This window comes from Haliaeetus albicilla, chromosome 8 (genome assembly GCF_947461875.1).
Source record: "Haliaeetus albicilla chromosome 8, bHalAlb1.1, whole genome shotgun sequence".
NCBI classification, from domain to species: domain Eukaryota; kingdom Metazoa; phylum Chordata; class Aves; order Accipitriformes; family Accipitridae; genus Haliaeetus; species Haliaeetus albicilla.
Window position 1 is genome coordinate 37,601,871 of NC_091490.1, and position 23,585 is coordinate 37,625,455.

The 23,585-nt window shown below is 39.3% G+C and overlaps 1 protein-coding gene across 3 annotated transcripts in view; it reads left to right on the forward strand.

Moving 5' to 3' along the window:
- MTA1 (metastasis associated 1) overlaps positions 1-23,585 on the forward strand; it is an 86,924-nt gene that overhangs the window by 15,660 nt on the left and 47,679 nt on the right. The window contains exons 1-7 of one of the 3 annotated variants that reach the window (XM_069789902.1): positions 1,176-2,767; positions 4,134-4,201; positions 6,626-6,719; positions 14,774-14,900; positions 15,073-15,136; positions 20,965-21,082; positions 22,704-22,806. In XM_069789902.1, the coding sequence (XP_069646003.1) occupies positions 2,707-2,767; positions 4,134-4,201; positions 6,626-6,719; positions 14,774-14,900; positions 15,073-15,136; positions 20,965-21,082; positions 22,704-22,806 (635 nt within the window). In that variant the 5' untranslated portion in view covers positions 1,176-2,706. Of the gene's footprint in view, positions 1-1,175; positions 2,768-4,133; positions 4,202-6,625; positions 6,720-14,773; positions 14,901-15,072; positions 15,137-20,964; positions 21,083-22,703; positions 22,807-23,585 lie in introns of those variants that run through there. The other 2 variants (XM_069789900.1, XM_069789901.1) reach the window with 2 other exon arrangements.

Here is a 23,585-nt window from a genome sequence, read left to right on the forward strand (position 1 = left end):
CATTGTTTTAGCCTGATCACGGATAATTCCGTAATGTGCATGAGTGATGCTGTTAATTACGATCATGATGTGGCTGCATGGCTGATTAATTCAGGGATTGTGAGTTTAAGCTGCAAGCTGTTGTGAAGGTATGGGATCGAGTCTCCAACCTTTGTTCAGGCGGTTGGGTGGTAAGGAGTGAGCTTCGTGTGTTTTATGGTGGTTGCTGTTTGTAAGGAGACATGCTGTGCTTGTGGAATGCAGAGCGGATAGGCCAGTCCTCTTCGATCGTGTAAGCAGAAAAGCCAATAAATGAGCAAGGATAGACTGTTGTGTTTGAAGGGTCTGACTTGTTGTTTTGCTTGCTGTCAGGCTCTACTTTTCTGTCCCTAGACCTTGTTTTTTGTTTTAGTGGACTCTTTCCTTCCTGTTCTGCGGTAGGAGCTGAGATGCATATCTTCCTGTCATTTAGAGGTTTGTTAATTTTGTCTCTTTCCCCATCTTCTCTTTCAGCCCAGGGCACAGAGACTGCTAGTTGTGCACGTCCAGGATGTCTCCCATCAACAACTGGATTGTTGGGAGCCTATAGAGGGTTTCTGTTATCAGATGTGTGTGTGTGTGCAGTTGTAGCTACTCTCCTGAAAGCGATCTGGGAACAGTATTAGTTGGGTAGGCAGTATGAGAAGGATGCACTTCCACAGCATGGGAGGAAGCTGGAGGTGAAGGGGAAGTGCTGCTCAAGGGGAAGGGAGCTGTTTTGGAGTGTAGGGGTCAATGGAACATGGTGCTTTACCTCCTTTAAACCTGGTGTGCAGGAAACCAGCCTTCATGGGTTTTGTTGCTTGTGGAACAGTTTTAGAGCGGTCTCACGTGCTAAAGCATCAGTTTGGAGAGTGGTTTGTTGAACTTAAGATTTCCTTGTTGTACACGTGCAACAGTAACTCGAGCATTTTTCTGTGCAGGATAGCATTTTAATTTTAGTTAAAGTATTTAAAATTTCTATGAAAAATGCAAATTACTCCCTTCAGATCTGCTCACATTCTGTTTTATGTGATTTGCAGTGTGCTCTGCATTGCTTGCAGAGAGGAAGAAACCCTTTTCCACATAATTTGAGTAATGGGAAATAGGTCTCCATTAGTTGTATAGCTACTGGTGAAATGCTTAACATAGTTGTGGGATTAGTCTAAAACACGGATGAGATGTACTGGGCTGTGCATTTGTGATGTGATGAAGTCATCAAGCTCTGGTCTTAAGTATGCATCTCTACGCCGTGTCATGTGTCAGCTTTTGAAGCATCCCATCGGACAGCTTCGGTTCTGCCATTCTGCCAGCTGTGTGCAGTTGGCTGTTCTGTGTGAGGTTCATTTGCAGAGTGTGGGTTTGGGGATGTTTCTGCTGCTTAATAAAACAACGTTTTGGGGGTTTTATTATTCAAGACTGTTGGTTACCATTGTGAGCTGTTCTTTGGTAAACCATTCATCTGTGATATACTTTCTTTAAATCCATGCCAGATTTTACAGTCAATAAACTGTAGTTAAATGAAAAATTGAGTTAACGTTCACTTGAGGTAGAAAATGTGTCTGTGAGAATATTTGCCCATATGTGCACACAAAAAAGCTGTTAGAACAAAGATGTGAACTATGAACATTTGTGACAGTCACCTGAAACCCGTGGAATTAAAGACAAGGTTATATTTTCAAGACAGAGATTGACATTTCCTTTAGTTTTCATTTTTAATCTTCAGTCACAGTATTCATAAATGTAGATTTTTTGCATCAGCCTCAGCCAGAGTACCTGGAGTGAGGGGTAGCTGGTTGTCTTGGGAGCAATGAGAGGGGTGGAGGGAAAGAACTCGTCCTTTCTTCGGGTGGTGGAGCCTTGACGTGAGAGGTGGCTGGTGAGCTTGGAGCCACCTGGAAGCTTCCACGTCCTCCACTGCATCAGCCTTGTAGAGCACGGGTGGTTCTACTGAGGGAGAAAAGATTTCTCTTTATTCTGCTGATCTGTAAATTGCTTAATGCCTGTCATTGTTATTTCAGTCAGCAGTTGTTATTGCTGAAGCTGCCAAATATCTGTTTGGTTTTGTGACTTCTGGTAGAGTTGGTCACAGTAATGTTGAGCCTGTTGTTTTCAGTTTGGTGTGTTGCACAGAGCAGGTGCTTGGGAGTGGAAATTTAGGATCTGGTTACTTGGGTGTTTTAACCATTTCTGGGAACTTTGTTCTTCTACAAACGAGATGTCCAATCTGAATTCCTTAGATGAGATCATTCTCCAGTCTAAAGCCTGCAGGGAAGTGACGTTTAAGAGGAACTGACTCTTGCAGTTGGGAAGAAAGTTTTGGAGTCACTCAGATGCATGTTTAGCGTGTGTGAAGATAGCTGATGATCAGTCTGAGAGGTCTGGAGCACAGAATGCATAAAAATATGAAAAACTGAGTGTAGTATTTCTATGCTTTGTTAGCCCTGGTTACACTATGTATGATTAGGTGACCCAGGATGCGCACTGTTTGAGTATTGGCAGTGCAACCTCGTTGCTCATCACTTCAGGACCGTGTTGAGACTTCATTGTCACGGTGTCTTTGCAACTCGCGGCATATGACACATTTTTTGGAAAGACAAGAGCCTGGAAACCATTTTTTTAAATAAATTGTCACTCTTGGGATTGTAACCCCTGAGATTCCTGACTTGTGACTGCTCTCCTGAGGCGGCCCAGCCCTGTTGAAGGGACATGAGGGCACCTGAGTGGCTTGGCCTGTTAACGGCCGGGAGACCTACGGATACCGTGAGCTGTAAGCAGTAGTGGGAAAATAATCGGTGTCTGGAGCTTGAGTAGAGTGTTACGTGGAGAATTTGGAAAGGCTGCTGTAGGACGTGGTGGGTAAAAGCTCTGGTGTCTCCCTGGCCACCCTGTAGAGAAGAGGGGAATCGTTAACTTATGGTGCAGCTTTTCAGGAGCAGAGGCCCTGGGGGGTGTCTGTCTGTCTTTCCTCTGGGCTGGGGAAGAGGTAACAGTACCTCCGATACCGACTGCCCTTTAAGCAAGCATCTCGGGGAGATTGAGGCTAACAGCTTCAGTCCTTGTCTCTCTTTACAAAAGGCTAGCACCGCTAAACACCCATTCAGCCTTGGAGCATCATGCTGATGTGTTCATGGCAGAGGATTACCCGAGTCGTGCCCGGGGGCGATGGGTGTTTTGCTCCAAACACAAATAAGCTGGGAAATCTGGAGGGAAATCGTCTTAAATTTAGTAGATAGTCTTGGAGGGAATCGTTGTTAGATCTTCATGCAAGGCCAGCACCCGAGGGCGGGTGGCTGCGGCGGGGAGGTGAATTTAGCCCTCTTGTTGCCTCACTTAAGGCTTGGAGTTTGGCTTCTGGGCTGTTGGGAGATGAAGGTCAAGTCCATTCAGGACTCTGGAGCTTCTGTTTCCTTACCTGTAAAAGGGAGTGTTTAAGCTTGGAGCTCAGTAATACCAAATAATTTATATGGCACTCCTTGATGCCTCTCGAGTGTTTTTTGAAGGCACTACCTTGGGTAAAGAACTAATTTTCTGCCTGTAACTTAAGATGTTTGTCGTGTTTGAAAATATGAGTATTACTGACCTGTTTGGCTTACTATATGGAGTTTTGTTGAGGGTATTCTAGGATAATATAGGCATAAAAGACCAGGAAGTAGAGAAAAAGATAAGAGGGAAAGAAAGAATGAAACTATTTGTATTTTAAGTAAATGGGCAGTACATGTAAGCTGAGCTGGATGGGAAGAGGAAGGATTGCATATTGCTGGTGAGAAGTGGCTGGATTTTGATAAGATGAAGCAACTAAAGACAACAGTGTGATCAAAGTGGAAATAACCTGATCAGAGAGAGAAGGAAGCTCATATGCTTTGCTTTCCAGGCCGACAGTAGAGCTCCTTTTTTTTTTTTTTTTTTTTTCTGAAAGTGAGTTGATTGCCTTCAGATTGCACCAATATATGTTCCTTATACTGGCATGGATTTTGTATTTCCTTGCTTAAAATCCTGGATTTAGTAGGAACATTTGAAATACTGCTTGTGCCAAGAAATGAATTTGGTATGGTGTCTCTGACAGGTATACATGTGAGGTTTTGATTCGATTTTTAGCAGTTCATATTTTAAAGAGTCTTTTTTCTTTTTGTCAGATTATGTCTACTTCGAAAATTCTTCAAGTAACCCATATTTGATACGAAGAATAGAAGAGCTCAATAAGGTAAACAATTTTTTCCATCAAGTCTTTGAAGTTAATTGAATTTATGATCTGTTTGAATTGATTAAAATCAAAACAATTCTTTAGCAGTTCTCTGGTAATTAGAAGCTTAAAAATACTTTTGTTCAGATGATTTTCTGGAATGCTTTGAGACCTGCTAGATTGTTCTCCTTTGGTATGAAAGGACTGAGTGTCAAGGTAGGTCATTCTCAAGGTGATTATGCCCACCTGTAGGGCAGGAGATTTCTGCAGTTCTTCAATTCCGTGCCAGGATCATGCGATATGAAGACAATATAACAGTTTGCCTAGAGGATGGAGAGCTTTGTAATTTGATCTTTCTGGGGGAGACTCTTGCTCAACAGGAAGGTTTGGAACTGTTATCTGCTTCCTCAGACTCTGCCTTTGCCCGTTGTCCTTTGGGCCAGTGTATTACTTCATCTGCCAAATTTCCCTTTCATTGGATCTAAAAGGGAAGCATGATAGCTTGTATGTGGGAAGCCAGCTGATGTCCTCAATGCTGAAATTTTCCCTAGTTGAGGAGGGAATACTGTTCTGAAGCCATTAGCTGTGTCCTAAACATGTCACTTTCTCAGGTTTAATACCAGTGTGTCCATTGCAGCCCATATAGAAGGAATGTAACATTGCTGGTTTGGTTTTGAATTTAAATTAACTGACTAAAATTAGGTCTTTTTCTTCAGCCACCAGTGATGGAAAAACATGTCTTTCTAAAACAATTACTTGGAAAAGAAGATTTATCAATATAATGACAAATAAAGAATCTGAAGGCTAGGACATCCTTGTAACCCCCTTCTTTTTAGTGGAGGTCTTTTGCAGAAATACTTTGTCTCTCTTCCATTAATGAAGCAAGAGTGAGTTTTTTAAATGTTCACAGTGGATCCATAGCCATGAGGCATCAATAGCTTTATTCCATGAGTTACAGGGTGCAGATTTGTTGATCACTTTCTAGGAAAGTGTTGTTTTCTCCTCTTCCTTCCCTCTTCATTCTTCCCTCTCTGAAAAAAAAAAACTTTCAACCTGGATCTCTCATCTTGGTGCAACTTTTGCTTGAGCTGTAATTTTTCTGACCTGCTCTTTGAAATGGGTCTTTCAGGTTGAAATGAATCATGTATCATGTTGCCTTTTTTCACTGAGTGTAAATGAAGCCTGGGCAACTAAATGAAATAGATAATTCTACATTGTAGTTTTCTGTGGTTTAACAAGATGGCTCCTGCCTTTGTATTTTAGTTCCTCAAAATTTAAAAGTTCTGAATTATTTAAGAGAAAAGGATAGAAATTCTGCAGGCTCTGTACCAAAAACTGGTAGGCTGCAAGGGGAAATATTTGTGCATGTACGTATTGTCTGATTTTTTTTTTTTCTTTGTGTTAGGAAAACTGGTATTATAAAAGATGAAACTTTTCCTCCATTCACATCTTAGCAACAAGCAGGTATATCAGTTTTTATTTTGTTTCCTTGTGGACAGATTGCTGGTCCACTACCTTTTTTTGAAGACTTCCCAGAAGGGAATTTATATCTTAGTCTTCTAGTTTCTTAAACTGTGTGCCATCATTATGGTTTTCAAGGACTCTTCAGTAGTAGGATACAACTCTTTTATGCTATATTTTCATTATTTGTTGATTTATTTTAGAGAAAGTGGATTGGTGGGGGATGTTACAAACCAGTAGGTATATTTCCCCTAGAGTTTGTATAAAGCGAGTTTCACAATTTGGCAGGTGCCATCTTAGAAGTGATTGATTGCCTGTCTCATTTTAGGAATTTTAAGAAAAAAATCCCAAAGCTTTCAAAAATTCAGACTTTTTTGTATGTTGTCACTGGTGTAGAGTTTATTGCCTGATGCAGCTTCCTTGGTTCTCCTTTTGGAATAAATTTTTTTTTTTTTGCATTGGTCATTGTTTAGCTCAACAGTGCTGTCAGAGAAAGAAAACATTACAGGAAAGTAATAATGGCTGGGTTCTTTCTTGCTTTCCTACTGTGCTACAGAGTTTGGAGAACAGCCTAAACCCGAATTCTGTTGTTATATTTCACAGTTATTTTTATTAGGATTTTAAAGATGTCTTTGAATTCTACCTAATGTAGGCATTACCTGAAAAGTAGCAGAGTGGCTTGCTAATATGTTGTAACTACAGGTAAGTGTTCTTTCTCACCCCTTGAAACATCTGTTAACTGCTAAAAATGGTGATCCTGCAGAAATAACTAGGAAGGAAGGGCCAAACTCTGTTTCCCTACCCTGGAATGGATCACCCTGGAATTTGTGTGTTAGATAAGTGTGTGCAGCTGGAGGGTGCTAAAAGGTGATGCTGTGTAATTCTTGTGCAAAATTCCAAATTATTTATCAAGTTTCTAGTTTGGTGCCTACAGTTCAGTTCTTCATTTGTGCTCAATTTTTTTTTTCTTTTTTCCTGTTTCAGACTGCCAATGGAAATGTGGAAGCAAAGGTGGTATGTTTCTACAGAAGAAGAGACATATCAAGTACACTTATTGTATTGGCAGACAAACATGCAAGTAAGCTTGTTTATGTTCACATTGCTTCTACACAAAATTGCCAAACTTGGATAGAACTTCAATATTAGAATTATGAGTATCAGTATTACTATTCTTAAATGTCCTTTTTCTGTACTCATTTTCAGCAATTTGCATTACTTGTTTGGCTGACTTTTCTCTCTCTTTCTCCCCTCCAGGCCCCCTTTTCCACCCCCCCTTTCCTTAAACCTTTTAAAACCTTATTTGGTGTACGGTTTGATTGTGGTGGAGACAGGATGGAAGTTTTCAGTTAGGGCTGAATAAAGACATCTTATTTGTTCCACAAAAGTGAATTTCTTAATTTTGGGGATGGGAGGAAGTATTCTCCCTGTCTCTTATATTACTTCTCATGAATTATTTGGTTTGGTTAGTGGACTTAAATAAAACAAAAAAACAAACCTCAGACTTTCTTTATAAGTAAATCAAATAGCCTGATCATAGGAAACTGACTTGAAATGTGGTCAGCTTGAAACTTCACTAACAGGAATTCTCTTTAAGTTTCAATATTAATAATATTTTTTTTGTAGTGACATAGCTTTCATCTGAACATGCTCAGTAAATACACTTTAAAAGCACTGAATTCTAGGACATCCTATCACTACTTTGAATATTTTGAATCCTTTTGTTAGGGGAAAAAACCAATGTTTATGCTGAGAGGAGACTTGAAAAGTATAACTTTTTTTGAGCACTGTAGTTACTTTCTGATTTAAAAAAAGCATGAAGCTAAACTATCATAAAATTTATGGGGTTGTCCATACTACATTACATCGGCCTCCCTTGCATGTATGCATTGCGTAACTAATTTCTTGATTTTTATTATTTTACAGAATGTTGTGTTAACTTATGTTGGCATTTACTCCCCTACCAAGGAGATCAGAGACATGTGAGATACCGAGCTGAGTAGAGATGGAAGCTTATTTCTAAACAAAAATTTAGCGTTTCGATTCTCTTTCAATTATAGAAGCAGTTTTAAAATGCTAAAAAGTGCATACAAAAAATAGTTATGTGTCAGTATAGATTAGGTGTTTGCCTGTATAAATCTGTAAGGCAAGATACCGCAAGAAGAATTCAGATGGTTTAAAAAAAAAAAACACAACAAAACCCCACCCAAAATAGATGAGAAGTTGCTGTAGATCTGTGCATTCTAAACTCAAATGGAGGGTGACCATGGTGCACTATCTGGCTCTCAAGGGGAGTATCCTTCTCTGGGGGAGAAATAGTGCAACATATTGGATGACTTTGGGCACTTTGTCTGGGGTGCTTCCAGCCTGTTTGACTCCATTCTAGTTGCCAGTGAGGATTAGATTCAGGTTCATTACACCTTCCTCTGCCAGTTCAGCATCCCTCTTGTCCCATCCTTGGAAGGTGATGGACACAGTACTAACAAAACAGACTGTTGCCAAAACAGACAGGTTGAAAGGGAGAAAAAGACTAAGCCGGTGGAGTTACTAAATTGTTTTTACTTGTAAATAATAGAGTATGTGAGATGTAGCTGTTCAGATTGCTTAAAATTTACCAAAAAGCATGGACAGCCATATCAGTCCTTGTAATTCAAGGCACATACATAAATGAAAAAGAAGCAGTCAGATCTGGGCATGTCAGAATTATGATTTAGCTGCCAAGGATCATTGTCTTTTAATGTGCTTCTTGATGTATATATGAATAGACTGTGATGTATATGTAATAGATATCTACATAGTTGTACTGCATGGGGATTGATTCAATCGAGATACTCAGTTTTAACAATGAATATAATAACGTCTTGCTGTGTTCTCCGTGCTGTAGTGTCATTGGGGAAAACATGCAGCAGAACTAGCTCCTTACTGATAAATTTGAATATTTTCTGTTGTAGATTCAAGTCCAAATAAGTCCCTCTATTGCAACCATACTTTGGAAAAAATGTCATGTGGCATTGAGATGAGATTTGCCTGTGTTGCAGAACTGTAGTAGCAGGCAAAGCTTTTTTTGATATCTCTTCAGTGCAGCACTACTTATTTTAGCTGAGAATACTGAAGCTTAATAGGAGCTTTACCATAAACAACATGACTATTGATTCCTTCATGTGTGTCTCACTTCACTAGATTTAGTAGAGGAAGCAGGTAGGAATGATTCAAAGAAACACATGTCTGGGGCTGAAAATGAAAAATATTTGAACCCATATAAATGCTCTTTGAACCTGCAAAGGCTGATTTCTTTTTATGATAAGAAATTTAAGATGATTTTTTAAAATGCAAACAAATAATTCATTGTTCATGTTCATATGTGTTTGAAAGACAGGAAAATTCTTCTATAGCACAATCCTATTAATAGAGCCACTGGAGACAACTGAGGCCGTCTCTTAGTTTAAATTTCATTAGTAACTAACATTTTTTCCAGTATGTTTCTTTCTGGTGCAGAATAAAATTGCTACTAAATGACTTCCATTTATTTAGATAGACGTGCTGTTGTGTGGCTTCCGTTCTTCTTTAAGGAGGAAGAAGAGTAAAATTAAGCTTTTAGACAGCTGTTAGTTCTTTACTCCTGAAAAAAAAATAATATCTACATCCTGCATGATATAATGAAATTAAATTTTGTGGATGTTAAGATTCTAGTACAGATACTCAACACTGTCACTGACTTTGAGTTCATTTCCATAAAGTCTCCTGTTGCCTCATTTTGATGCATTTGCAGTAGATGTACGTATCTGCATCGCTGATCTTTTAACTGCCTTTGTTCAGCTGATTAATGGAGCTTTCTGACTGCAGACATTTCTGGATTCACACAGTCTTCTGTTTAAGATGCCTTTATTTTAGACCTTACTGTTGAGATCAGTGCAGTGAGAGAGTCAAGCCATGGGAAGATATGGCCAGAACATGAATGGAAAAAGTATAGGTGTATTTTGCAGTATTTTTTTCTCTTCCAATAAAGGAAGGAAAAAGATGTGATTGTGAAATGAATGTTGCAAAGTTTAAAAAAAAACATTTTAAAAATGCTTAAGCTTTATCTCGTATAATCCATCAAATATCTGAAACAGACAAGTCTGAGATATGTTGTCTTTTCTCATAACTCTTTATAAAGAGAAATGAGTTGGAAACACCTTATTCTGTGGTTGGTAACTTTAACTAGTACCTGATGTGTGCAACCTGATTCTTGGATTTGATCTGTGATCTTACTATTTTTATCATATGATATAAAGCTTGTCTGGGCTGTCCTATAAATCTTTCAGCCTTATAATGGCTTCCATACATTGTTAGCACTTTTTATTCATAAGCCTCTTTAATCGCCTCACAAATTATTCCAGGGAATTTCTCCACCTGTTTCTGAATGAACCTGCTTTGCCAGTAGGAGACTTATTTAATGTTCTTGCCCAGAGACTTTGTAGTGGTTTAAGATAGGTATTGTATGCAAACAAGATTGCAGGCAGAACTTGATGGAAAAGAAGTGAGAAAGATAGCTTACTCCTCAAGCTACTGTTGGATGCTGTGACTATATATTTTCTCTCTATATAGTTTCTATATAATGTCTTATCTCGTTTCTTATATAATTAAGTAAATATTTCCAACAGCAGGAACACAACCTCCTGTCCTCCCTTCTAAAGATCCACCCCAACCACCTCCAGATACTTGTGATCTTTCTTATGATCACAGTTTTGGTTTCATTAAAACGTTTATCCTGATTTGTAAAACAATGCGTGACTAGCTGGTAGTGGTTGGAGAGCTGAGTAGTTAGCGCTGGCTGGTTTGGCAGGTTTATGGTTAGTTTTCAGCAGCTAATGTTTGGGTGCCAGGCACACATGGCAGCATGGTTTTGTAAGTGTCAAAGCTTCTAAAAATAAATGTCTTGCAGCGGTGAGGTGTTGTTACTCAATCAGTCCATGAGTTGCGTGAGACCTGCGTGCCTAAACAGGTAGGGAGTGTGCTGAGTTGTTTTTTTAAAAAAAATTTTAGATAATACCAGTCTAAGTGCAGTGTGACAATAGCTTCACAAATGAGTTTGGGTTTTTGTTGTTTTTGGATTGTTTTTTTTTTTATTTCTTCCATTTTATTCCCCTTCTTCTCCATTTTCTCCCAACACCACACATGCAGGTTTCAGAGGAGTCAAATTCATTAATCCGCTAATGACGCTTTGGCTCTGTTGTTACTGAGAGGAGGAAACTGTGGTTTTTCTCTTCTGGGGGTGGTGCAGTGAGGAAAGATACACTGAGTGTCCAAAATAGCGTCTGTTTGCTCTATATGCTACCTGTAATAGTGGCCATGGCTGCAAAAGATGATCACAAGAAGTTTTTGGAAGGGATCGTATTGGGATGTCATGATAATGTAGCAAACTCCTTCTGAAGTGTCAAGGCATAAGGGTTTCTATTTGTTAAAACTTTCACCGCATTTTCTATAGCTATGAATCAGTATCTGGTTTTTGGTAGAAAATTAATAAGGCTGAGGCTTAACATAGACCATTTGAAACTGGCCCTGGGAGAAGGAATGTGGTGTTGTATTGTTCGTTTCTTCAAATGCAACATTTCTGTGATGTCCTTCCAAGCTGCTTAGTTGAGCTGTTAAAGCACCAAGAGTTTAAGCTTCCTTTGCTACCAAAGGAACTGTTGTGCAGGTCGCTAGCACTGGCTTAACCATGTTTCCCAGTGTTTTGACCCCATTTTTTTTTCCTTTTTCTTTACATTTTCTTGTTGGTGATAACCATGCTAATTAATTCTTCTGTTACTACAGACCGTCTCCCAAGCTGGACAAAGTAGTGTGCTTTCTAAACCTAATTTCTGTACCTTGTTTGCCTTTGTGCATTTCCGAATTCTGCCATGTAGCTACTTGTACGACGCCCAGAATGCAGAGAAAGGGCTGGTGCTTTCTACCTCTGATGTTGTGGAGAGCCTAATCTGATCTATAGCAAATTGCTATTCTTTCTAGTGTCTAGCAAATATTGATGTTTAATTTCGCATCTCACACACCCAGTCATTTTAAATTACAATTACTGCCTCTTGGGTTTCTCCTGCCAACGCAAAGTTTACTCTTTCTAATTATTTTCCCCTGTATATGTTAGCTTTCACATGAGTCTTGCTGTTGGTGTCCAATCTGCCTCTCGCTTGTTCCCAATGTAAGTTGTCTTCAAGCTTTGTTAATGTGCTATTAATGATACTGTCATCAAATATCAAATAATACTTAATCTAATACACTCCTTGCAGCATTCCACTGGCTGCTTCTGCATAGCTGATATATTACTGTTTGTATTAAGACTAAATGTTTAGTTTTAAATCTGCACGAGCACATCTATCAAGCAGAGATTAATTTTTAAGTAAGGCTTTATGAGAGCATTGAAGTCCCAATATACTGTACCTACTGTATTCCCATACCACTTATTCTGCAGTCCTGTAAAAAATGCAGACAAGTCTTTCTGAAAAGATTTCTTATATATTTTATATAGATATTTATATTTTTTAAGACTATAGCCCTTATTTCTCAGGGGCCACCATTCTCAAGGATGAAGTCTGCTTCACTTAGAGCTTGAGTGCTTGAGCTATGGGAGGGTGAAATGTGTCAGACAGGCCTGTCCTGGAACCTGGGGCTGGGCCAGCCCCTTTTGTGGTTTATAGTCTGATTTAAGCCTTTGCTGTCTGTGCAGAGGCAGTGGGGTGGTGTTAGTTACAGTTTTTGTCAAAGCCACTTCTGCATGACTTCAGTGAGCCAGAGAGGTTCCTGTGCTGAATCTAGCCCTGTAGTCTTTCCTCCTTCCCTTGGTTCCCAATTTTTTTGCCAGGTTCATCCTCTTCAATACTAAATCATGGCTGTGAAAAAGGAGGGAAGATGCTTGTGTAGATTTGTTTGTTATTTCTTGGAATATTCCTACCTCCGTCTTTGGGAACTATGCAGTTTTATGTCTGTGGGGGGGGGAGTTGTTTGTTACCTGTGGAAATGTCTTTTATTAAGAAAGAAAGTATTATGCTTTTTTATTTTCAAAGGCCGTGCATAGCAGAGCTGGCATAAGCAGAAAATGTGTGCTTCCCACCTTCCTTATTTTATTACAAAAGCTAGACACATAAACACCAGTTGGAAGATAAGCCTACCTGAAGGGATGCAGTTCCCGAGATTAGCTTGGTTGTGCTGGGTGGTTTCATTTTGTTTGTAGATTTGATTGGCACGTAGTGGTTGATACATATTTAAAAAAAAAAAAATATACTGAAGATATTAAGTATTTTAGGTTGCTCCTTATAGTAATTTTTCCTGCATTACACAGTGCACTACTCTCATTCTCCAAAAACTGTTGTAAGTGCAGGCATGAATGCCTTTTCATTTGTGCATCCTTTGGTTTTTAGGCAAGCTAGCTTGGAACCTGCTGACTTGTTTGTGTATTGCTGCTGGTATATTTATAGTGTAGGTCAGCAGCCACAATATTAATTTTCAACTAAAACAGAATCCACTTCAGTAAATAAATTGCAGAACCATGAAACTGTGGCACAAATGTAAATTTGGTGTTCTAGTTCCTAGGAAAATACTAAAATGTAAGTGCATGCTGCTGTATGCTTAACAGCTCATGCGGTATAAGAGCTATTGTATGTTGCAGTCGGGTTTAATTATGCTACTATTTTTTTCCTTCCTTGCTGGAGCAGCTTACCTGAGGGGCATATAAACCACAGGTCTTTTTCCAGGATGGTAAAACAGTGATAAATTGAGGGGAACCTGAAGGGTACATAATTTTTTGTCACCCCTCTTGGCATAATGGTGGCCTATTTAAAACTAAATGCAATTTTAGCATTTTATAAAATGGAGATATCTCCTTTCTGTTTGCTTTATTTTGGGATAACTGTGAGGATTATAGTTAACTAATCTTAAGGGTATATAAATCATAACTGTGCCTGTATGTGTTTCTGACTAGAAATGTTTCTTGGCAACAACCGTCAAATTAAGCTGCAGGCATAAGTCTGTTCTTTGAGAGTACTATTGTCATAAAATTAGAGTTTTACGATTCATGTATGAGACTTTACAGCTCATTCTACTACAGTCTGGGAAACTTTTCCCATGGTTTTGGAAAACTCAGTAACTGCCTTGATTTCTTAGGGAAGGAAAAAGTCTGATGTTTTCTTTAGCAGTCCTTCATCGTGGAGACACTTTGCAGCTTTTTTTGGAGTCTTTTGCCTTTTACAGCTTTATCTTGCATAATTGACAGGATACTTGCTAATGAACACAAAACATACTAATAATTTTTTTTTTTTTTTTTTTTACAAGAAAGCTGCCTAGAGATGTTTTGGATCAGTTGTGTATCAGTGTGGATGTGATTTTGTATATTTACTTTGGCATTCGTTTAAAAAACTGGTTGGATGGAGATTGGGTAGCTCAAAGCCAGAGATGGTGGATCCTGACTGCAGAAAAAAAGCAAGCTTTTGAAATGCAGGAGTATTGCAGTTGAATGCGTGTGGTTTGGGTAGGGGTAGGGCAGGGCGGGTTGCAAGACTGGCCTTAGGCACTTGGTTACATTCCAGTTAATCTTGTGACTGTGATCTATTGGCTGTGGTTGGAATGAAGAGAATAAAATACACGAAATAAATAAGCTAACCTTTTCAGCGGGCATTTCCTGCAAAAGCTGTTGAAGTCGGGATGGCACAGTCTGTGATATCCTGAAAGAGGAGTAGGGTCTAAGATAGCTGATGCCTGGCAAAGAGGAAAGACTTCACTTTTACTGCCTTTTGCCTCATGTATCAGCTTCTTCCTGATGAATCTAACGGTGCAGTAATGGTCTCCAAGAGCAGCTCTCTTCAGAACTTGTCTGTTGGTAGCAGATTTGTGTGACTTTCAGCTTGGTGAGCCAGTGTGACCTGTGTGTACCTGGAATGCTTTGATCCCGGTGATGAATAAATACAGTTCTTCACAGGCATCATTTCAAGCATCTACTAATTATCTAATTGTTCAGTTGGCTGAAATGTGAGGATTCAGATGAAGTTAGATTTAATCTAAATAATGTGTATTATTTAGCAAAGGTTTTGGAGTAGCTCATCCTGATTAGCTCAGAATCAATACTTGCGCTGTTCTTGATGATCAATTTTGTCTCTCTATAACTAGGAGAAATGGAAGAAGAGATGGAAAATCCAGAAATGGTTGATTTACCAGAGAAACAGAAGCATCAGCTACGACATCGTGAGTTGTTTCTCTCACGACAGCTGGAATCTCTGCCAGCCACACACATTAGGTAATGACTATTTTCTTCCAGTGCTTTTTATTCAAAAACCAAATGGCATTATTATTATTCTAGTATTCTTCAATGTGAGATTACATTCTGTGTACAACTTCAGTAATACCATCTTGTGAATCACATGAGCTTTTAAGTGTTTTTTTCATAAAATGTGTTTCTCTTTTTTTAGAGGCAAATGCAGCGTTACTCTGTTAAATGAGACAGAATCCCTTAAATCATATCTGGAACGGGAGGTATGAACCATTTTGTGAATTGTCAAGCTTGAACAGTTTATTCTGGCACGATTTAGGATTGGTGGCTTTTTGCAAGTTTTCTAAAAAGAAGGTGGTTCTTTCATTTCTACACGTACTGGGCATTGACACTGGGAAGCTTTAGGCTCCATACAGTTTTCATTCTGATATAAAACTTTGTGGATCTAGATGCCAGACCTGTTGTTTACATCCTTGTGACAGTAAGCTGCCTCTCCTTAGGTAATGAGAGCCCTACTTGCTCATCAGTCCGAAAGTTCAAACCTGGAGGCTCATGACCCGGACAAGACAGGCTGGGAGATGCAGTAGCTGCAGAAGAGGGAGCAAGATGTATTTCTGTATATTTGCTTTATCCTGAAATCTTGCAGATTTATGTTAATATGGTTTAAGCTTGATCTTGCCTCAGATTTCTGAGGAGCTTAGTGCCCTATTTTTTGAGTTCACTGTTCAAAATATTTACCTGTAGTCCTTCATAGGCCACCACAGACACTTAGATTCTTGAAAAACTGCTTGTCAGTTAACTTCTGAGTCCTGCAGAAATTTACCCAATATGGCTCTTTAAAGGTACCTCAAACCAAACAACTGAAACTGAATTGTCTTGCACTGTTAATCAATGTTCAGAATATAAGTCTTGGGTTTTACTTTTTCAGGTATTTTGGGATTTTAAAAATTACTACTGTAATTCTTTCAAATATATTTATATACCTTTAATTGTGGCTAGACCTCTGGCTGCCAGCTGTGTTAGACAGTCTTGGAATCTGACAATCTGGGAGCTTTACTTTGGGAGATTAGCACAGAATTTCAGTATATTATTATTTGAATACATCTGCAAGCGTTACATTTGCATTTGAAAACATTAAAATGTTATACAAGAGAGGAAATCTTGTAATTAAAAACAGTAGGCTAATGGTCATTACCAGCCTTTAAGAAACAAGAAGAAAACAGGTCATTTTTTGCAAGGAGCATACTGTAGTCTGTCTCATAGTTGGACTTTCTTTTTAAATGCTTTTTTAGCTTTCTTTTTTATTTATTTAAGCATAAGATTAATTTTAATTTGATACTCTAGTTTAAGAGAAATTTAAGTGAAGTACAGGAATTAAATAGTTAGGTTTCTCTTTGGAATGTGAAACCAAAAACATGTCGAGTCTGCTCAGGAGTGCCAAATGGCAGTGCATCAAACAATGGCCCTTGTATTCAGAAATGCTTGTAACCAGCTAGCAACCTAGGATATGCCAATTTGAAAGCAAAAGTTAATCAAACTGAGATTATTTTAGATTTGCTAGTACCCAACTTCCAAGTAGTGTTTATTCTCAATTGCTCCCAACACATTTTTATTATCACTAATGTTACAGGTAGGTATGTTGAGACAGAGAAGAGAGCTGGCTTCCTTTAATCATGCAACTGCTCAGTTGCAGATGTAGGAATAGAGAGAGATTTCTTTCTTTCATCCTTTTGAACTCTCAAAATGCAAGATGAGTGATGCAGGTTATTTTTAAAACTGAGCAGGCACTTAGAGATTTCACAGAATGAGAGAGTTCCCTGAATGTGTCCTGTCACTTAGCATGGTATTTTGCTGTGGTGCAAAATAACTTGGACAGATGGTAAAGAAATTAAGCTCAGGAACACAAATGTGCTTGGGTGGAGGGTAAAGAGATTAAGAAAAGGAGATAGTTGTTGCCTTGTCAATTCCTAGCACTGGTTGGTATTGTTTTGAACTGTTTCTTCTTCCCTCCACCCCAGTCTTAATCTGTTCTTTGCTTTCAAAATGTTTCGGGGGTTTTCTTAATATGGCTTCTGTCAATAAAGCCTAAGCATTTCTAGGGAATCTGTCATTTGATTTCTTATATGTTATGACCACTAAAAGTAGTTTTTCAGCCTGAGGCTGTCTGCCTCAAAGGAAGTTAAACATGCAGACAGAAAATTTTAGGGAGATAGTAAGCATAGCAAAATTACATTTGTGTTATCTCTGTTTTCCTTCTTCCACCCTTTCTCTGTCATCTTCCTCAGGAAGATTACTCTGTTACATTCGGAGAGCAAGCTGAAGGGGGACCAGCACTGACTTTTTTTACTGTGCCTGACAAAATTCAGTTTGTAGCAGGAGTGAGGAATAGGAAGAAAAAGAAAAAAAGCAACTGGAAAACCCGAATTTCCTGTAGGTACTGAATTCCTATGGAGATCAAGAGAAGGGCATAGCCAGTTATGGCAAAAGCATTAGATTTCCCTGTTCTGCAGGAAACTATTTTATATATACCATCCATTTTACTGCTCTGCTAGGATATATCCAGAGGCTTGTGTGAATTTTGCCTGTTGGGCAGATGTCTGGCATTTCTGTTCCTTTTGGTACCCCCCCTTAAAAATAAAATGCTCTCTACTTAATATAAATTTCCCCCCCTCATCCAAACTAACTTCATGAAAGTAAGTTTGCAAGCTGTAATGAACTAACCACTCTTTCTATACTGTACTTTCACTTTGAGCCTGTTTTCTTTTTCCAGTTCTTCTGCAGTTTCTCAGTGGCTTTGGTTCTTGGCTATAGCTATAGGTAGCTTAGGGGCTTGGGCAGGGAAGCTCTGAGCATATGTGTCTGTCTAACACTTTGGAGACGTAGAAAGTCATAGTTTAATTTTAACTCTTGGCAGGTCATTTTAGTTTTTCCAAACATGTTGGGTGTTCTCTGGGATCTGAAATTAAAAGAGAAAAGCCTTCTTTTTCTTCGCTGCTGCAAACTCAACGTACACAGTTTTGACGGCTAAAATGAGCATGGAGGATTTTGAAGAGCCATGTTATTTTGTTGTGAACATCACTCTTCTTGTGAAACCCTTCTGAAAAATTGTCTTTATCATGTAGCGGTGATCAAGAGTTCACACGCACTTTAGAGTATACAAGGATCTGCTTTGTTCCTTAGACTATAGTTTGCATTGGCACTAAGCTGACATTTATTAATGTTTTCAGAAATCCCCACTCAGTTTGCATGAGCTGAATTTCACGCTTCTATGGGGGAAGAGCGTACTGGTATTGCATTACATTTGAGGATTAGTCTGTCTTGTATTCACACTTGAGCCTCTAAACTTCCGTGTTTTCTCTGTTGACGAGGCTCTGACTGGGGAGAAGAGCCCAGAGGCTTTTAATTCTTTCATTGAACCTGCTTGATTTGAGACAAAACTGGACAAGATATAAAAAGATGACCTGAGACTGGTAGAAAAGATAGGGTTTATTTTGTGGAGAAAATTCATAGTGGTAATCAATAAAAGAGAAGCAATAGGGCAGCTAACAGTCAAATACCATGGGTGAAAACCCCTCCACAATGAATGACTTTCCCTGGCCCAGAAAGACTGTGTTAAGAAATTGCCTATAGAATTGGCCTTCCTTGGGGCCCACTGTGTTATTATACTACAGTGTTTGGTTTGTGTATTTGCTGGGCAGTGTGCCTGAAAAGCATTAAAGTTGCACTGCATATACTTTGTCCTATAGTTAGGTATTTTGGAGCTGGAATAAATAAACACTATGTTTATAACATGGAAGCTTGGAGACAAAAGCTTTCCCTATGTTTTATTTATGCAACAATACATTCTCAAAATACTGCAGTATCTTGATCTATGTGTATGTCATGGAGCAAGAGACCCAGTTTTTTTTTTACACAGCTATAATATAAATGAGTTTTCATATACTCTGAAGCTCCCATCTGTCAGTAGGTTGACGTAATTTGACTCTGGTGCCTGTGGGAATAAGAATCAATTCTGTCAAAAATGTCATTCATTTAGGATGCAACTGAATCCCCCCACCCCAAACCCAATCACAGACAGCCCTTCAGTTGACTCGGCTGGGTGTTGGAACAGCATTTTGCCAACTGTTAGCTATGACTTTTATGCTGTTATCGTGACACAACATGAGATTGTTCTTCCCTTGGCGTTCATGCCTTTCATGCTGGGGAAATGGCATGTTTTCTGCTGGAGGAGATTGGTGTCAGTTCCTGTCTTGGCCTTTGTGCTCTGCTGCATAGGTGATACCTTCTTGTGCAGTAGCTTTCTTAGGTAGCAAAGCAGGTTTGGCTGGCTTGCTTGGGTCTTTCCTGGCTTTTTTCCTCCCTTCCATAGATGTTGATCTCTTCCCAGAAAATTGCTGATTTTTATTAAAATTGGAGCAGAAAATATAGAGTTACCATGTTTAACACTCCTAAATTCTGTAATTGTATGCTGGATGCACTATACATGTAAAGAAAACAGGGGAGACCTTACCTCTGTGGCATCAGGCTTAGATTAATACGTGTAATGTGCAGGGCTGGGGAACAGAACTAGTATGTATCTTTGAAGCCCTAGCCCACAGAATTTTTGTCATGTTACTGGGGAAACTCACAATGATTCTTCCTTTTTTGGGCTTTGTACGACAGATTGGGAGACTCTCTTTTCCCTTGCCACCTCTTCGTGAAGATGAACAGGTCTTGAAACTGATGCTGGTTTTGTCCTAATTTTTGTTGCATGCTGTTGACACATACAAATATAGGGAAAGGGAAAATGAGGTGAGCATGAAATGAGATGTATTTAAACAGGGCGCCTGCTATTGACACAGAAATATGGGGAAAGGGAAGATGAGCCAGAAACCAGAGATGTGAAAAATGGGACATCGCACATCCTGTGTTTCTGTTCGGAAACACTTCTCTTTTCTGGTGATGGTGTTGCTGTGGATGGAAGTTATGAAAGGTCTGTTATTTCGTGTCCTAGAGCTGTCTTCCTGCCCCATATCCCGCAGTATACTTTGATGGAGCATACCTGGTCGCCAGTACTATAAATTCCGGTACCAGCTACTGCTAAGTACTTATCTGTGCAGAAAAGTTTAATTACTTATACTGTGCAGTTTTAAGTAGTTAAAATTTTGGCTGTTTTCTTTCTCTACCCTGGCAGGACATTCTCATTCTGGTATGACTTCTTGCTTTAATTTTACACACCCAGGTAACAGAAGCCAAGTAGCTTTTTTAGCCTTTTTCTCATCTACTTGAACAAAAGCAACAAATTAATGTATTGCCACCTGCAGCTAATCACTGCTGCTGCCAAATCTGCTACCTCTCCCAATAAAGAGCAGAAGGAAACATGGTGATTTAAGCTTAGATAGTGGTGGACAAGAAGTTAGTCAGCAGTGCATCCCTGTGACAAGGAAAGTCAAGCACATCCTGGTCTATATTAGCAGGAATGTAGTGAGTAGATGGAGGGAAGGGATTAATTCCTTCAGTTCATCACTTCTGAGACCACTTCTGGAGTACTGTGTCCAGCTTTGGGCCTCCCAGCACGAGGGAGACATTGACATACTGGAGCAAGTCCAGCAGAGGCCATAGAGGTTGTCGTCTGGGGCTTCATGTCTCTATAGGGTGTTTCATTGGTATGGTTCTAACACTCTGAAGTTATGCTTTAGTTTGTACCAATATTCCTGTGCAGATAAGTCAGTAGCATCTAGCACTGCTATTTTGGTGTATGGGAAAATGCACTTTTGTGTTCTGAAACAGTGGGCATTACTAAAAGTTATCTCCTGGCCCTTCTGAGCCTCGTTTGTGCAAGAGGAGCTTTGTTCACTTCAGCTTCAAAGACTGTGTATTAAGGGAAAGGCTGCTTTTGAGGAGAGTTGTTACACTTACAATATGGATGAAAGTGGCAGCATTTAACGTGGGGTTTTAAAACTGGTGGTTCATTTATTGTTTGTTCACCACTTTAAGATCTCTATTTAGGTAATAAAACCAAACTTAAAATGTAAAAGCTAGCTAGTATGTATGGAAAGCTGAAAGTAAAAGCTAATAATACTGTTTACTTTTTTGCTCATTTTATTTTTAGGATTTCTTCTTTTATTCACTAGTATATGATCCTCAACAAAAGACCCTACTCGCTGATAAAGGAGAGATTCGAGTCGGAAACAGATACCAGGCAGATATAACAGACTTGCTAAAAGAGGGTAATTTCCATAATTTATTTAAATTGTCAAGAGACCATGTAGAATGTGGCCACTTTTATGCGCGCGGTCTGCATAGGTGTGGGAGGTGGAGGTTTCCACTGCCAGGTCATGCGTACAATGATGGCCTGGTTTGTTGGTGACTGAAGCTGTTGCCCACTGAATGCAATTAGTTAGGTCTCAAACCAGTCTCTAAGTGGGCGTTTGTCCAAATCATAAAAGTTGTTGAAACAAATTGAATTAATTGGCTCTCTCAGAACTTGCACTCTTTTTATTGAGAGATTTCAGAATTTCCATGGGAAACACAAATTTCCATCACATCTGTAAAGCCTTTTGTGTTTTTAATCAAGCCTTTCTTCCCTATAAGAACCCCTCCCAAATTACTGCCAATTAAATGCTGTCTCCCCTCATCAATTTGCCCATTATTGCTGGGTGCCTTTTCCTCAGAGCCCTCTCCCCATCCCAAGTGTTGGCTGCCAGCTTAGACTTCTCACCTGCTGAACAGGCAGGAGGAAGAATTTGCTGGCCTGAACATGTTGTGAGACCTCAGCCTGCCTCCACTGTGTCATGGAGCAGTAGGACCACGAGGGCTCTGGCCCAAGGAAAAGGGACTAGTAGCAGTAACCAATACGAGTTACCAAATAGTAACTAACTTTAGATTTGTCTTTGCACTACCCTACAGATCCAAAAGTGGGTGGAAAAACTGAGAGGGATGGGCAATATTGGCATCTAATCGCTCCTTTCTGAGACCCATATAATGCATGGGGAAAGGTCTGTCCATATGCTTCTCTTAAAGAGAGCAGGGGTTGTGACCCATATCGGAAGGACCTTCTCCAGACTTTATGGGCAGAGATGTGAAAGCAATGAGACACTTCTGTCTTTGCTTAAGAGCTTTGCTGATACCGTTAGCCTCATGTTAGAACAGGCAAACAAATTGGTCAAGACTCTTGTTTAATTTGTCTGTGAAACTGGTATTTATTCAGCAGCTGGGCAAGCCTCCTAAGAGAGGGTGAACTAATTTGAAAGGCATTCTCTTCCCTCAGCAGGCCAACACGGGGCTTCGGAGAAGAATAATCTCCAGATGTTTTAAAGGGACCAAAAAAAAGAAAAAAAGTCTCAGTAGCTCCTGTATTTTTCCAGGGTATTTTGGTTTGTGTAGAGTCAGGAAAATAAAAGCAAGAGGGTCTGATGCCATGATTTACTCCTTTAGAAAGCAGCTGACTCAAGTTGAACCAGCTACTCTTTGCCTGCTCAGGGCAGCTGGGAGTGTGTCTGTTTTCCCTGGAACTGCTGCAAGGTAAAGGAGACAGAGAGAGGAGCTAGAGAGAGGGGTGGAAGCAAGACTGTCTAGTTGGGAGAAGGATGTACGCTGTTTCCCATTACATGTGTCCTTTGAAACCAGTTCTCGAACATCTGATTGCCTGATTCGGATGAGCTGTGTTGCTGTGTCTGTCAAGCTGAAATTGTCACAGACAAATAGGTGAATGAAACTTTCACAGTGGCCTGTTAAGCAGTGTAACTGAGATGGGTTAGCAGTTAAATTATTGTGAGATAAAAAAAATCTAGAAAATACTTCTATTCTAAAATAGCCATACCAAGCATTTCTAATTTGTTTTTCAACCAGGTGAGGATGATGGAAGAGATCAGTCAAAACTTGAAACAAAAGTTTGGGAAGCCTTTAACCCGCTAGTAGACAAGCAGATAGACCAGTTCCTGGTGGTAGCACGGTAAGAGCATTTTACCTCTCCTTTGAATAAGTGAATGTTACTAACTTTTCCAAGCACTTTTAATGTTCTTTTTGCTATACTAGTATGAATGCTGGTTTTGGTTGCTTGATTCTCTTGCTTTATTTTGAAATGATGGACATTTTGCATGCCTTCCTGGAATTGCATGACTTGAGGAACAGCTACATGGATTTACAACTTAGTTAATCACCTTCATAAAAGAAAAACAAATGGCATGTAAAAACTACCCTGTAATTGGTGAGGTTTTTCAAATCCGTTGGCCAGCATGCAGAAGGCTTAGTGAACTAAATTCTTGATAGTTCATTACTCTGTCCATTTTCTCCCTTTTTCAAATCCAGTGACATTTTAACATCCATTAATAGTTTGCTAAGAAGTCTGGTAAAATGTTTTTGATGGAGCGTGGATGCTTTCTAATGCCTAGATTCCAATAGGTAGGCACAATAACATAAAATCCTGCAAATCTGTACAGATCGTGAAATGTGTGCTTTTATTTAAGCCCAAAGCAATCTTTGTTGATCAACTTTTCCTTTTTAAAATGTTCTTGAACTTTTTCATTGGTATACATTTATATGAACAGAAGCCTATACTAAATTTTAGGCTCTCATAGCAACTGGTGGCTGAATAATTTGGGGGGAAAAAAAAAAAAAAAGAAAAAAGAAGAGAGGTAATGCTCTCCAAATTCTGTGTCTTTTAGGTAAGTTTGTAGGACTGTGTGGGAGCAAAGTGGTGTAAGTAGATGGATGGTTGGACCTTGTGATGGT